At 39.0% G+C, this 16,135-nt stretch overlaps 1 protein-coding gene across 1 annotated transcript; it reads left to right on the plus strand.

The window, feature by feature from the left end:
• The first annotated feature begins 844 nt into the window (after positions 1 to 844).
• LOC149143558 (uncharacterized) lies at positions 845 to 1,769 on the plus strand. Its single transcript, XM_089451875.1, has 2 exons — positions 845 to 854; positions 976 to 1,769. Exons 1-2 carry the CDS (start codon positions 845 to 847, stop codon positions 1,767 to 1,769), a joined length of 804 nt encoding a protein of 267 aa, XP_089308001.1.
• Positions 1,770 to 16,135: the final 14,366 nt, after the last annotated feature.

The raw sequence follows: 16,135 nt of genomic DNA on the forward strand, positions 1-16,135 counted from the left end.
ACTAATCGTAAATGGGCCCTGGTAAATTGGACAACTGTTTGTATGCCTAAAGAAAAGGGAGGCATTGGATTGCGAGATCCCAATCAAAGCAATGCGATAATGTGTGCCAAACTCTGGTGGCAGTGGCTCTCCAACACTGACAAACCTTGGGCCACAATCTGGACAGCCAAATACGCAAATCACAGACCACAAAAGGAGCTTATAAGACTTATTCCCAATGCAAAAGGCTCCCTCATATGGAATGCGGCCAAGCAACATTACATGTTGATACAACACCACAGCTTTTGGGAAGTAAGAAATGGTGAAACAACATGCTTCTGGACTGACGCCTGGAACCAAATGCCAAAGCTCAGTAGCACTCTCCACCCTCTTCCATCTTACATTAGGGAGGAGCAACAGCAGCAAACAGTTAGACAACACTGGACCCAGGAGAATGAGCAAGGATACAGGCAATGGATTCAAAGTGACAGGTTAATAAGGAATATGGATCGCCCCTTCAAGGAGAGTCTGGAATGGGAGCTCCAAAATCGACGCATACGACATTCAGAAGACAAAGACATACTAAGATGGGGATATAGGCCAAAAGGAACTTTTACAACTTCCGAAGCTTACAAATTATTCAACTCTAATCCATCTCCCCTCGATCTCCTCTAGGGAAAAATTTGGGATTCAGGCATCTGGCCTAAAGTATCTCTTTTTCTTTGGCTGGTTGGACATCAAAAAATCCTAACATGGGATAGGCTAAGGAAAAGAAATTACCATGGTTCCTCGATGTGTGTCATTGTAGAGCCCAGGAGGAAACCCTTCAGCACTTGTTTGACTCCTGCCCTATAGCCAATCAGTTATGGGAGAAGGTAAGCTTCAGATGTCAGAAAAGATGTAGAGTGGCAGAGGACATCATAAATACTCTGCGTCAATGGCAAAAGAAACCATTCAAGAGTGGAATTCTTAACCATATGTGGAAAATAATTCCAGGTTTGCTAGTTTGGGAAATTTGGAAAGAAAGGAACAAACGTATATTCAAAGATCAAAGCTCTCCTTTAGAGAACATATGGAGCAGATTCTGCACAAACCTCAAAGAAACACTGCTGATACATACCTGGACTAAGGAGGACCTTCCCTCACTTGACAATGAGAGAGCCATTTGGGAAAACTGGAATATACAACTCCCTAATGTAACTCTCAACAATGCCCCTCGAACCTTCAATTCAAACAAAGATTCTTGGACAGCTCCTCCAGAGCACACTTTCAAGCTCAATTTTGATGGCGCCTCAAAGGGAAACCCTGGGAAGGCAGGCTATGGTGGAATATTCAGGAATCATGCAGGAAATCCTCAACTAATTTACTTTGGAAATATTGGTTGGGAGACCAACAACTCGGCGGAAATGGAAGGCTTATGGCAAGGTCTCCTCTTAGCAAGAACACACAATTACCATCCTCTGGAGGTAGAGGGAGACTCTCTGCTCCTTATCAATATGGTCAAACAACTCCTCAATGGCTCTCATGCAAGCAAGATAGCAACGAGTTGGAGACTGGAGGCCAGATTAGAAGCTATAGAACTCGAGCTTCTTAACAACAGAGCAATAATCTTCAGTCACGTTAAGAGGGATGGCAACAAAGTCACCGACATCCTAGCCAATGTGGGGGTAGAAAGCAATCATGCCTTACTCACAGGATCAATAAACATAATTCCAAACAATGATAAAATACAGGAATGCAATCAGCTGGTTCAAGAAGAAGCTACACCCCCGGATGCGGGTGATCTGTAATGCATTTACCATGATGGGACGGAGGAAGGCGGAGCATGGTTGGCACCTGTCCAGCATGCTCGCCGGACATAATATCAGGTGGGAGGATATCAATGCGCAGGTGATTAACATTATGGGTGTTTGTCTGTTCGGTCTTGGCATTAAAACGTTGTCCAGTTACGCCTGCTCGGGAGGATTTCTACCTGCAACGAACTTGATTGCCATAGTAATGGCGGGTGAGGATCGAGGGAATGGCACCTGTGTATTTAATAGCTTCAGCTCCAGCAACATGCCACTGTGTTTCATTTTGCTTGGAACGATTCGGAGTTTTGAGAAAGATTAGGCTTGGGGAGGGTCTGGTGCCGGATGCTGTCTTCGAATAGCGCCTGAGGCAGAGCTCAAGGTGCGTAATTTCCCCTCAGCTGTTGGCGGCATCCCTTGTGGTTTTCGTGGCATTCTCATTACAAGTCGAGGAATTTCCACTGAAGGAGATTTCATCACTGTTGTTCGTGTTCTTCCATCCGCTATGCCGAGACCCCGCCAGCGCATGCTTAGTCGCAGAGGATCCGGCCGAGGCAACCCTTCGCGCCCTTCTGCTGGGTCTGGCTCCATGGGGCAAGCTCCTCCTCCTCTGGGAACAGAGAGCATTCTGAGTCCAAGTCAATACCTGGACCCAAACTCTCCAGACTCTGCCAATTCGCCATCCTTTGGCTCAACTATTTTCTCGTTCAACTGTTCTCTCACTCACCCTCGAATTACGGCTCATGTCTCTGTTCTCTTCTTAGAAGAAGCCCAAGACGAGGGCGAGCCTAGTGCCCCTATGCCTCACACTGAGGAAATCCAAAATCCCAGCTCTCCGAAGCCTTCTACTGATATGCAACACGGGACACCTCAGCCAGCCAGCGCCATCAACATTGTGCCAGTTGCCCACGCTCAGCCGGACAGGCAGGAACCGGAAGAGGGATGGTGCAGGATAGTGGAGGAGCCACCCGACGAATAATCTTATGTGTCAGCTGTCCACCAGTTTTTTGAAGCCCAGTGGAAAGGAGGAAAGGTTCTCTCTGGCTCTGTTTGTCAAACTTTCTCTATGTTCTTGTATCGGGTCTATTGTCTAGTTTCTGTTGTGTCGGGACTATTGTCTAGTGTCTGTTGTTTGTATCTCTCTGTTTCCCCTGCGCGGGATATCATGTTCAAACTCCCAGTTTCTGTTTCAGTCATGCTCAAATGGCCTAACTCTTAGGCATGATGGCTCTCTGTGTTCAAATGATGTAACAGTTCTCTCTTTTTTTAAATAATAGATTAATCATAGTTAGAAAAAAAAAATAACTTTTTAACTTTAAATTAAGAGTTTTCTAACGTTTACATAGATGTTGATACAATCATTAATTCAAATCAGATAGATGAGGTAGAAATAAACATTTCAGAAGAGAGTTCAATTCAAATGCTTCATCCCACAAAATTCACTAAAAAAGAAGTTCAAGACCTTAAGCAAATGGACCTTGATGAGATAATTAAAGAAGAAACAGAGGTTATTGACCTAAAAGACAATCATCTGCCTAAAGGATTAACTCCTCTAGAAGACCTTTTTGATTCCAATGACATTCCTAAGAAACCAAAGATGGAACCATTAAAAGCAGATATTGAATAATATAATTTAGGAACAGAAGACAATCCAAAGATGATAAAACTATCAAAGTCTTTAACTCCTGACCAGAAGTTAAAATATGTTGAACTCATGAGAGAATTCCAAGATATCTTTGCCTGGAGTTATGAGGATTTGAAATCATATGACACCTCCATAATTCAGCATACCATACCTCTGAAAGAAAATTAGAAGCCCTTTAAACAAAAACTCAGAAGAATGAACATTGTGTTATTACCATTGATTTAAAAAGAAATTAAACATATGTATGAAGCAGGGATTATTTCCCCTATTAGATTTTTAGAGTGGGTATCTAACTTAGTACCTACTAGGAAGAAAACCGAGCAAATAATATTATGTGTTGATCTGAGAAATGTGAACAATGTTTCTCTGAAAGATAACTACCCTTTACCTAAGATGGATCATATTTTGCAAAGGGTGGTGGGTTCTTCTAGAATTTCACTTTTAGATGGCTTTTCAGGATATAACCAGATCCTGGTTCATCCTGATGACAAAGAAAAAACTGCTTTTACAACACCATGGGGCACATTTATGTACATCAAAATGCCATTTGGACTTAAAAATGCAGGAGCAACTTTCCAAAGGGCAATGGACATTGCATTTGCCAAAGAGATTCATGCTTTTTTTTGTTATATATCTGGATGATCTAACTATTTTTTCTAAATCAGATCAACAACATTTGGACCATCTCAAACAAGTGTTTTTAAAATGCAAAAAATATGGCATTTCTTTAAATCCAAAGAAGTCCTTGTTTGGTCTAGAGGAAGGTAAGCTTTTGGGTCACATCATTTCTAAGGATGGCATTCGAATTGATCCTGCCATAATAGAAGCTATTTTACGGATACCTCATCCAAGAAGTATTAAAGAACTTCAAACTTTCTTAGGGAATATAAAGTTTTTGAGAATATTCATATCTAACTTAGCAGAACTAATTAGATTACTTAATAACATGCTTAAAAATGATTCAAGTATTAAATGGATAGTAGAGGCTAAGAAATCATTTGAAGAAATCAAAATGGCCTAAACTAGAACACTGGTCCTAACCAGTCCACAATTTGATAGAGACTTCATAATCTTTTATTTTACATCAGAACACACTATAGCAGCTGTTTTATTACAAAAATATGATCAAGGATGTGAGAAACCTATGGCCTTTTTCAGTAAAGCACTCAGAGATGCATCATTAAAATACAAAATAATGGAGAAACAAGTTTTTACACTTGTTAAAGCTATTAAAGACTTCAGAGTCTACATATTATACTCTCATTTGATAGCCTATGTACCTAATGTAGTTGGCAAAGACATCCTAACTCAGGATGGAATTGAGGGCAAAAGAGGTAAATGGATTGCTACCATCTTAGAATATGATATAGAGATAAAACCTACAAAACTGATAAAAGGACAGGGATTGGCCAAACTCATGGTAGAAACCAATTGTCAAGCCCTGGACATAAATGAACTGGATGACGAACAAAAGATGGTGACTCCACAAATCAGCCAGGCCTTTTTAGAGTCACCTTGGTATGCTGATGTAATTTATGTTTTGCAAAACCTACAGGCTCCTCCAGGGTTATCCAGAACAAAGAATAGGTTTGTAAAAATGAAAGCTTCAAGGTTTTGTATTTTAGATAATGCTCTTTTTTGGAAAAAGCATGAAGGAATTTTATTGAATTGTTTGTTAAAAGATGAAGCTGACAAGGCTCTCCAAGAATTTCATGCAGGAGACTGTTGTGGACACCTTTATTGGAAATGAACTGCAGATAAGATCCTAAGGGCTGGATTCTATTGGCCAACCTTGTTCATTGATGTGAAGAAATTTGTCACTTCTTGCCATAAATGTCAAATTTTTGAGGGCAAGAGAAAATTGTTACCTTTACCCCTGAAACCCATTTCCACTGAGAAACTTTTCCAACAATGGGGTCTTGACTTCATTGGAGAAATCAATCCACCATCTTCAGGCCGACACAAATGGATACTCACTGCCACTGACTATTTTACCAAATGGATAGAGGTCATCCCCTCCAGATAGGCCAATGACATAGTGATCATAGGTTTCCTAGAGACCAATATATTATCCAGGTTTGGTTGCCCTGCTAAAATCATAATTGATAGTCCTGTAGCTTTCAAATCAAAGAAAATGATCAGTTTCTGTAACAAGTACCACATTACATTGGGCCATTCCATAGCCTATTACCCTCAAGGGAATGGGCTAGCTGAATCTTCCAATAAGAGCCTCATTAATATCATCAAAAAACTGTTGGAGGAAAATAAAAAGACTTGACATAAGAAACTAATAAATGCATTATGGGCAGACATGCTTACAACCAAAAAATCCATTGGAACTAGTCCTTATGAGTTAGTATATGGCATGGAGGTTGCTTTTCCTTCATCACTAGGAATTCCTGATATGAAAATACTCCAAGAATCTCAAGTGGAACCTAATTATATTCAAAGAAGGATAAACTAGACCATCAATTTACAGCAGACCAGAGAGGAGGTGTACCAAAGATCCCAAGTGTTGCAGGAAAAGCTCAAGAAGATATTTGACAAAAGAACCAAGGCAGATGATTTCTGCCTTGGAGATAAAGTGTTAATATGGGATTCCAGGAGAGAGGATAAGGGGAAACATGGGAAGTTTGATTTCCTATGGAAGGGACCATACATCATCTATGCCTTCCAGGGAAACAACACATATTTTCTCAAAAACTTAGATGGTACGAAAGTTGAAGAAGGACCAGTCAATGGTCGGATGTTAAAACATTACTTTGATCCTATTTATTAATGTTACCATGATTCTTAACATGTACATACTATATCCTTTGTACTGTAAAAAGCTTTTGTTGGACAGTAACTTGTTGGAGTTGAAGCCCGAAAAGAAGCCCTAAGCTTCAGAAGAATCACTGTCATACTTACAATAAAGCAACAAGGAAAAGAAGATTGCAGAATACAGTCAAAGTCATTTAGAGGCCTCTGATCTACTGTTCTTGACTTTTCACCAGGAAAAGGCATCCCCAAGTGGAGCCACTATTATGCCCCTATACCAATAGGTTTCATATATCATGATTGACTTGATGAGCTATGTAATATGTTCATACATTTACTTGTTGCAAAGGTTTTCCATATTATCAAAAAAACAAAAAGATTTAAAAAATGTAAAGAGGGTATACCCTAAAAGAAAAATCAAAGGGTAAAAAGAATAAAAGATGGTCAAAAAATGAAAGAAAATGAACCCCAACAAAAAGAAAAGACCAGGAAAATGTGAAAATCTAAATGCCACTACTTTTTCACTTTGTGTAATAAACAATTGTGTGTAGCTTGTCACTTATGCCACAATTCATGAATAGTCAAATAGTTTAAACTTGGCTAGTTCACCAAACAGTGTAATCTTGGCAGATAAGTAGATAGGTAGAGTAAAAAAGGAGCTCAACAGTTTAATTTGAGCCCTTGGATGTAATAAGTGTAGACTTAGATAGGCATTGCCATGTAAAAGAAAAGAAAATTTGATAAGGGTTTGCCAAGCTAAGTGCACCCCAATAAAGAAGTAAAAATGCTAGGTTAAGTAGGTAGGGTAGGTAGATGATGGTTGCAGAATAACATGTGATGAATGATAAGTGTGAACGTGTAGATATTTTATTTTTATTACAAGGCAAAGGCATGCAGTACATGAAAGACATATCAAGCAAGCAAAGTCAAAATAATTAACTCCCCTACTCATTTCCCCTAAAGTTTCACTAATTTCCCCTAAGTGCCAAGGTATTTATTAAATTAAAGGGGCTCAGAGTATTTCTTTAACTTCTGGAGGGACCGGACCTTCGGCCCTATAATTTATAAAGCTAAGTACTTAAGACCATTCATTAATCATCATACCCATTCATAAATGATTCATTCCCTGGATAAGTTTTTCCTAAGTAAAATCCTATTTTACTTAGGAAAATTAAAATATTTCCACAAAAACCCTTTTTTTTCACTTTAACCTAAGTTTGAATACACACCTCAAATGTTTATACTTAGCACTTTTCACTTCAAAATCATATTAACTACTAAAATGTATTAATATATAAATCTCCTATAAAGTTTACCCGCTCCCGTATTATTTTAACTATGTTAAAAACCCCGAAATATTATTATCCCGCCCCTTTGGTTAAAATATAACCATAATCCATTGTAAATAGGGATTAATTAGTTAATCCCTAACTAATTAATAGCCCTGACCCCCCGCCACATTACAAAGGGATTAATTAACCCTCATGGTTAATTAATAACCTTCTTGACCAATCCTGACACCCCTGATATGATTAAACAACTCTTAATTATATCGGGCCTGTCCTCATTAAACCCTTGTTACTTCTCATCCCTGATGAACCGTCCGATTACATCTCTCACATCCGACAGCTGACGTGGATATTGCACGACTCTTTGCAACTGCACGTTAGCACGCGATCACAAAGCGGTTTTGTGCACAGTACCTTGCCTCGCGTCGTTTTTCTATGGAATTGCTGGCTCAAGGCCAAATACCACCTCCCCCTAATGAGCGGTGCAATAGAAACCGCTTACCGCCCTCCCACAAATGACAAAGCACCATGTCGTTTGCTCGATAATGTCGCCCGTCCAAATCCCGTAACCTGCCAAATCTTGAATTTGTGTATAAAACAAAATAAATCGTTTTCATCGTTTATTCTGAAACCTGTACATCCATGCAAACATAAATGTCGAGGTCAAATAGCTTGAGCTTTCAGCTGCCAACCTGCTCCAAACTTTGCAGCTGATGCCACCTAGAACCATCTAGTTATACCCAGTACCTACATTCTGTTGCCCGTCCCCCAAAAGCAGGTATTTATCAAATTCCCGACCTGAAACCCTACAAATACTTGTTTTCCATTGCAAATTAACTAAAAAGGGCCTAAATTCACCACAGTTATGTTACTGCTTTTTTAATTCAAGTTCCCCAGACCCCTGGTTTCACCAATTTTATAAAGAAAGCCTCAGTTTCCTTTCTGAAGCCACAAAAACCAGAATGGAAACCCTGGTAGCCCTAAACGTTGCTCCCATTACCACCCCTCATCATGACTTAGACTATCTGCCTTTGGCAGATAAAGACTTTCAAATAGAGGACCTAACCACTGGAAAAAACCATCTGCAAGTCTTTTTCCAATACCGAGACAATCATTTGAATGGCTATGATGCCATGCGAAAATGGGAATCCAATCTCCCAATGCATTTTCTCCCCCTGTGCATGTTTTCCCTGACATAATCCATCAGTGCCATGAAAATTATGACCCCACCCACAGAGCAGTCATGTCTCCCAACTAAACAGTCCTATTCACTATAACTACAGACTCAATAAAGAGATACTGCAATTTCATCCCAGTCATGCCCTCACCCCCATTTTCATTGGAAATTTACTTGAGAAATCAACTAAATTATCCCAATCTGAACTTAATCGCCTCTGTCAGACTTTCATAGAGAAAAGATATCAAACTAAAGATCCACCTCCTTATATGTCAGTTTTCTTCACAAATATGGGTAAAATCATAGTTGATATAATATCTGCAGTCATGGGATTCAACACTAGTGAGTATGTAGATGAACTGACCCTAGTGTTGATGTCTATCTTTACCCCTGGACAACCCCCTGTTGTCAAGTATGATTATGCCTCATTCATTGTTGATAAAATTCATGACCAGTTCATGAGACTGGAGAATGAAAGGGTCTTTAAGTATACCACCTTCATATATCACCTCATCCTCTACTATCAATCAAAAATTCCCATTTTCTATCAAGAAACTTCATACTAAGGGTAATGCAAGGTCTGTCACCTTTTGGATCTCCATCTTCCATAGATCTTTTGCTAGCCCTTATTCCTATAATGAGTTCATTGATTAGTTTGTCCACCCAGTGACCACCTTGCTGACAGGGAATTCTCCTCCCAAAATTAGTGATGACATCAAGAGGATCCTTCAGCTCTCCAAATAGTACATAGTGGGTGATTGGTATTTATACCAAAATCACACAGAAATCAGGGTATATGGGTGTGAGCTTGCCCCATTCAAGCTACCTAGATATGTTCCAATGAGACTGTTTGCATTGGAATATTATAGACAGATGATAAACTCAGATTTGATTCATTTTACTAAGGCCAAGAAGAAAGCACAACTCAGAATCAAGGATCACTTAGGCCCATTTGTCTGCAACACTAGGGAAGCATGGAAAGCAGCAGAAAAATTCTAGAAGATGATCTGAAATTAAACAAAAGTTTTGGTTGGACTCCATATGACCCTCATAGTTTCATCTATGATAGAAGGATGAAAAATAGACTATCACCTTACTTGCATCACAGAATTCCAGAGATTGAGCGATTTTCTAATATGGATGAATGGAGGGAAGGGACCCTAGTAGAAACAGATAGTGAGTAGATCAACATAGAAAATGTAATGAAAGATCTTGAAAAAACATTTCACCTAGATTCTTTTGGACATGTGTAATTTGAGACCTCTCAAAGGTCAACATCAGGGATTAGTGCCTCAACAGCTGATACCTCTCAAAGTCACTCATAGGAGACCGGTGCACCCCTTGCTGAGACATCATAGGGGAGAGAAAAGGAATCCAACACCTAGGCAACAGAACAATCAACCATGTCAAAGCAGCCTAAAACTTCTCACGAGTAAGCTCAAACATAGACTCACCCAACTCGAGTCAACATAGGTGAGCCACCAATTTTATAGACTCCTCTAAATGAGGAAAAGAACAAAAAGAGAGACAGGGAAGTAGCTACCCCTGCCAGTGGTCCATTAGAACAACCTAGTGCTAATAGGCAAAGGCTAAACCCTCATTCAGAAGAGGAATTTTTTGAAGAAACTACAGATAGTCAAAGAAAAGAAGGTGTAGACAGTCATCAAACTTTCCCAGCAGGTGAGACACCTTCTAGCTCACAGAGACAAGAGTTAGAGAGGCAACAAAGTGCGGAAGTGTCATCCTTCAAGCCTCCAGGAAATGAGAACTTGGATATTAAAAAGAAATTCAAAGAAATAAAATCCAAGAATGAGCCATTAGGTATCTAGGTCTACAATCAGTATTTAAAAATGGCTCCCACCAATCAGAATAAGTTGATGTTAGCCTTTGACATCAAGGAGGGCAAAATGAAAATGAGCTACTTCAAGCCCAAAGTAAAACAGCCTCAAACAATTGTAGATTACCTTCAAATAGATTTTGAGGTCATGGAAAAGGACATTCATCCCCTGGATCAGATTGAGTTACACAAGAAGACATGGGAAATGGTATATTCAACATTGACCAGTAAAGCCATGATGGCCCAAATATTGGAAAATTATTTGAATAATACAACTGCCGAATTACAACTGGAAAGAGCCTCCTCACAGGCTAAAGGCAACAGAATTAAATCTTTGGAAGAGTTAGTGATTGGATTGGGTCATAACCCAAAGGATGTGAAGGTAGCAAAGGCCTTAATAAAGAAAAAAGATGAAGACATAGCTGCCTTAAGAAAGTAGCTAAAGTTACCACCAACAAGACATCCACAAACTGCAGAAGTTGTTTAGAAGAAGTCTGAAGAAGAGCTTATGGACTTAGTCCTAAAGCTAAATGAAAAGTTAAAGGAGACTGAACAATAGTTAGAAAAATCATTGAAGAGCAAGCAGGGAGAGTCGACCTCTCAGCCTCCAAATGTGATACCAGTGGTCTCCACTACAATCCCTTCAACACTGGCAACAGCTCTGGCACCCAATTTTCGTTTACTCATAGCTGAAGTAATCACAGGTATAGTCACAGGAGCAGCAATAGCAGAAACAACACAGGCAAGTACTTCAGGTTTGAGCACAGAAGAATTGATAAAATCAATGGAGGAGATGAAGCTCCAAGTCTCTGAATTGCAGAAGGTAAAAGAACAATTTGTTACCTTAGAACAGAAATATGATCTTTCAAAAATAAATTTTGCTGAAAAGGTGAGGGAGAACAAAGGGTTAGCTCAACAGGTGAAATCATTAGAGAAGGACCTCACATTTGACAAGCCCTTAGCAGACATTAGGAAGATTCTTTAGACCAACATCACTCAATCAATAAATGATGTTTGGCCATCAATACAAATAATTTTTGAACAGATTGATTTGGTAAAAGTAGCTCTTGAAGAAATCCAGAGAACTAAAGAAGAGCTAGGAGGAAAACCTGAGCAAGCCACCAGGTTAATAAATTTTTTGAGTAGCAAAAATAAGTACCAGCTAGAAGAGCTGGGCATTGAAGACAGAACAGGGACTATTCTAGAAGTCAAGAAATTTTTGACCAAAAGGTCTCTGATGCAGAATTTGGAAAGGAGATGCCAGAACATACAAGAAGAAATTAATAGTTTCATGGAAAAGTTTGGTATTTTGCAGAGCAAAGGACTCCCCAGTCCTTTAGTTATTAATGATAAACTGATGAAACATATAGACTATGTTGATAAATTGGCTCAATATACAGATAACCAGGCCAGTTTATTAGCTAGTGCATCTGCACCAAAGGCACTGCCTACAGGCAGAGTTCTCTATGACAGTCTAGAGAACCTTTTCTATGTTGAACATGAGTTAAAGCATTTTTTTCCAGTTCAGCCCAACTTTCTCAAATTCATAGAGGCTTATGAAATCTTTAGGAAACTTCAAAGGACCAGAATACCACAGGAAAAATGGTGGATGGACATGACAAAGATTTTGTGATTTATCCTTGGTGAAAAAAGTAAAATTTTATTATTTACCATAGTCAATTGTAATAAAAGAGGGTAAACAAGGATCAAGCAGGTAAAGAGTATCAGAACAGGTCAAAGTGTATCAGTAAGAAGATGAAAAGTAGAACAGCTAGCACAGAATTATAAAGAAGACAGCAATATGCCTAATCATAGGGCCTGCCTCCAGCTCATTCACAAAAATAGGGACAATAAGCCATCAGTTTACTTTATCTTCTATCTTCGAGACCATCTCTCTCTACTTTCATGTAACATATAGTTAGTCATCCTAGAATATATCTCTCTTTGTTATGAGATATTTTATTGTAAATTTTTGTATAAATACTCCCTCATTCGGAGTATTGAGGGTGGATTCTTAGACATTTCTGTAAGACTGATTATTTTGGAAAGAAGTATTGTTGGACAATTTTTGTATGGCTAGCTGGATGAAGAAATAATACAAAGGAATTTTCACAGGATTCGTGTGTCAAACACCGGACAAATAAGTATTCTATATCTCATGTGTTATTATTTTCTTGTTTAATATTTCAACTATGTTCCATATCGGAATATTAAAACAAAAAAGTGTAATTCAAAAAGTGTTTAAGTGCAATCTGTCTTTAAAATCGTTTTATTCTAAATGTTTTCTTCTAAACTATAATAGGCAAGGAATTATTAATTGCTCCTATTTTTTAGTTTATCATTTTGGTCATTTGATAGGAAATTCTTAATTTCTTTTTATTAATGATCATTCAAGTTCCCTCTTCTTAAAACATGTTGAAGGATTCTTAATTTCCCTTCTTCCCTTTTAAGTCCATCCCATCTTTTCAAGTTACCATTTGTTCCCTGTTTAGCTATCTTGCCCTCTGAAGACATCATTTTGTTGATAAGCCAAAATCCAGTTAAGCCATCTTCTATTGACTCCATAGCCCAATGGCCTAAAATACTCAGTTATATCCATCTACTTTTGAATTCCACCACCAAACGCAATCAAAACCTCCAAGCTTTCATAACTAGCCTAATATCTATAAAACAAAGCTAAATCTTAAAGAGAGAGCCCTCTCTGAGTACAGATTGGCTAGATTCTGTACTTAAAAGTTGGTTTGTGGTTACCTTGGACCCCTTTCCCTCTTCTTACAACTTTAGGGAAAATCTGAGTGATAACAAGATGAACACCATAAATGGTAAGTCATAATGTGGGCCTGGGGGTCTTCTCCAGATTTTCCTTCGAATTTCAGACAATCACCAGGAATCTTAGTAGTAACTGGAGGCCAATAGGGTGAATGAAGCATTGGATCATTAGTGATCATTGACACATCTGACAGTTCCAACGTTGTTAGGAATGGAAATTGCAGGTTGAAAGGCATGGGAGGCCTTTGATAAGACCCATCTTGTGGATTCCATCCTTGCTGGTATGGGTTATTCCCCCAAAGTGGAGGATTTTCACCATAAGGAACTTGATATTGTCCCCACTGAGGGGTATTCTGATGATACGAAGGTGGATTCTGCCCCCATAAGGGTGGGTTTTGACCAAGGTAAGGTCGATACTGACCTGGCATAGGCCGTTGAAAACCATAAGGAGGATAAACAACTTGTGAGGCATATGGATTATAAGGTTGTTGTTGAAACTATTGACCCTAGTGGTAAAATTGTTGGCCTTGCTACTAGAGGGGTTGACCTTGTGGCTGCAAGGGTTGGTTTTGCTACTACAAGGGTTGTCCTTGTTGTTGCAACAGTTGTTAGTAAGGCCCTTGTTGTGCATAAGGTCCTTGTTGTACAAAAGGTTGTTGTTGTACATAAGGTTGCTGTTCTACATAAGGTTGATGTTGTTGAAAAGTTCCTTGTGGAATTTGTTGAGTTCCAGGTTGGTATTGATAATTTCTAGCTTGAATTTTACCAAATGCCCCAAATGAGGGATTCGAACTAGGCTGCATTTAGGGACCTTCATGTTGAGTAAAGTGTGGATTTTGAGGCTGTTGAGAGCCATACGGAGGGTACGGTTGTTGGTTGGGTACCTGAGCTGAAAGAGGCTATTAATACTAGTTTTGGCTTGATACAGATGGAATTGATGATCCACTAGGACAAGGTACACTGCCAACATTTTGACTAGCTCCAGTAGTGTGAGTTTGAGGTGCACTCACATGAGCTCCACTAGAAACAAGAGGTACATAAGGTAGAGCTGGTTTTTTCTCTCCATGAGGTGGGATAGGTGGTGGCACATATTTTCCACTTAATGGAGGACCTTGAGAACTTATAGGGACATTAATTGCCCCAACCATAACTGTCGGTTGTACATGAACTGATGAAACTACAATCGGTACAGGAATTTGAGAGGCCACGTTTGAAACAAACGGACCAGAAGTAGGCATGGTTCCCAATGACCAAATGGGATTGTGATAAATGAAGATGCACTTGGAGTACTTGAAACTAATTGAGCCAAAGATGTATAACTAACTGGAAACAAAGGCTTACTACTTTCAAGGGGTGGTGGAGGTGTAAGACTTCCCACATATGGATAAACTTCAGGTGGAAAGTCATATTCGGAATCATTGTCAACACTAGGAGTATGAGTAGCTACGACTTGTGGAGGACCTTGAGAAGAGGTTGGAAAATTCACCCTCTGAAGCCATGGGTGGAAACAGTTGACGAGGAGGAATTCGAGATGGTCATGGAGATAGCTCCAATGGTACACCGGGATTATCATATGGACTATAAGGTCTTTAAAGAGATATAATCAATGGATCAAAAAGAGGATTCAGAAGGAATAAAACAAACCTCTGTGGACTCTCAAGGGTTTCTGGATCAGATTCTAGAGATGATGATGAGTCTCGAGGTGGAGGACGAGAATCAAGGGTTTGGATACTCGGGACAATTCCAAGTTCAAGACCTTGGGTTTCAAGTGACTGTGAAAAATTAGGATGAACTCCTTGTGATGACCCTTCAGTGTCAGATGATGAAGGGGAAATCTAGGGTGAACCCGATGGTTCAACCACGATGACCTTTTCTCAAAAACAATAAGGGGTGGTTGATTTGAGCCTACAATTAAAATTTACTATTAATTAGGCAATATGAGGCCAAGGATAACTGCATAGGTAAGTCGTGTTATTGTGGGATTTTAAATTTTAAAACTTAAAAACAAGAAATAAATCAAAAATGGTGTGCTAGACAAGAGGTGTTACCAAGTATCCATGAACTTCTATATACACCTTAGCCGAAACCAAGGACTTAACATACAACGACCGATCTCCCTGAATGTTGTGTTTGGTGTATCACGTTTACAAGGCGGCTGACTCGGCTACCTGTGGCTAAAGGATAAAAACCTAGTGGGGTCTCCCAATATATACTCGATGGTACGGGGAGCACAAGTCCATGTTAGCATTATCTAATGCATAACCATTCGGTGAGATCATTCTGATATACTTGCCATACTAGAGTGCCTTCGATATACCCTAGAGTACTGGAGAACCTCTGATATACTTCCATACTGGAACGAAATTTCATCCTTGGGTTACAATGCAGGCAGTTAATGACAACTGCTAGGTTTATAGACGTTGGAACACTTCTCTAGCCTAGACATCTAAATGTTTGCCTTAAGTTCCAAACACTCCTTAGGTTAATTTAGTAAATTTTAGAGTTTTTCTTGAATTAGGTTTCAATTTTGGGTTCAAATGATGTCACCTGAATCCTAGAATGCAACTATATGAGAAAAAGGAAACCTTTCATTTCAATTAATTCTATACTAATGAGGGAAGAGATTCAAGAATTTATTGCATCAAACAATATGCCTCTACTAACTTTTCTAAATGAAAAATGCAAGAGAAAAACTAAACTTCACTTTCACTAATCAATATGCAATCTATTGAAAGAAAAAATGACCTTCACTTCATTAAGATGCACTTTACTTATATGATGGTCTCTTTCATTTTTAGATGCTCACATCCAAGTAAGCTTCAACTAAAGGAAAATTGAAGATTTTGACTCAAAATACTCCTAATGCAAACAAGGCGTCAATCAAAGTAA

This window comes from Pinus tabuliformis, chromosome X, assembly GCF_031772625.1.
Source record: "Pinus tabuliformis cultivar Carrire ecotype Pingquan chromosome X, CPIR1, whole genome shotgun sequence".
Taxonomy (NCBI): domain Eukaryota; kingdom Viridiplantae; phylum Streptophyta; class Pinopsida; order Pinales; family Pinaceae; genus Pinus; species Pinus tabuliformis.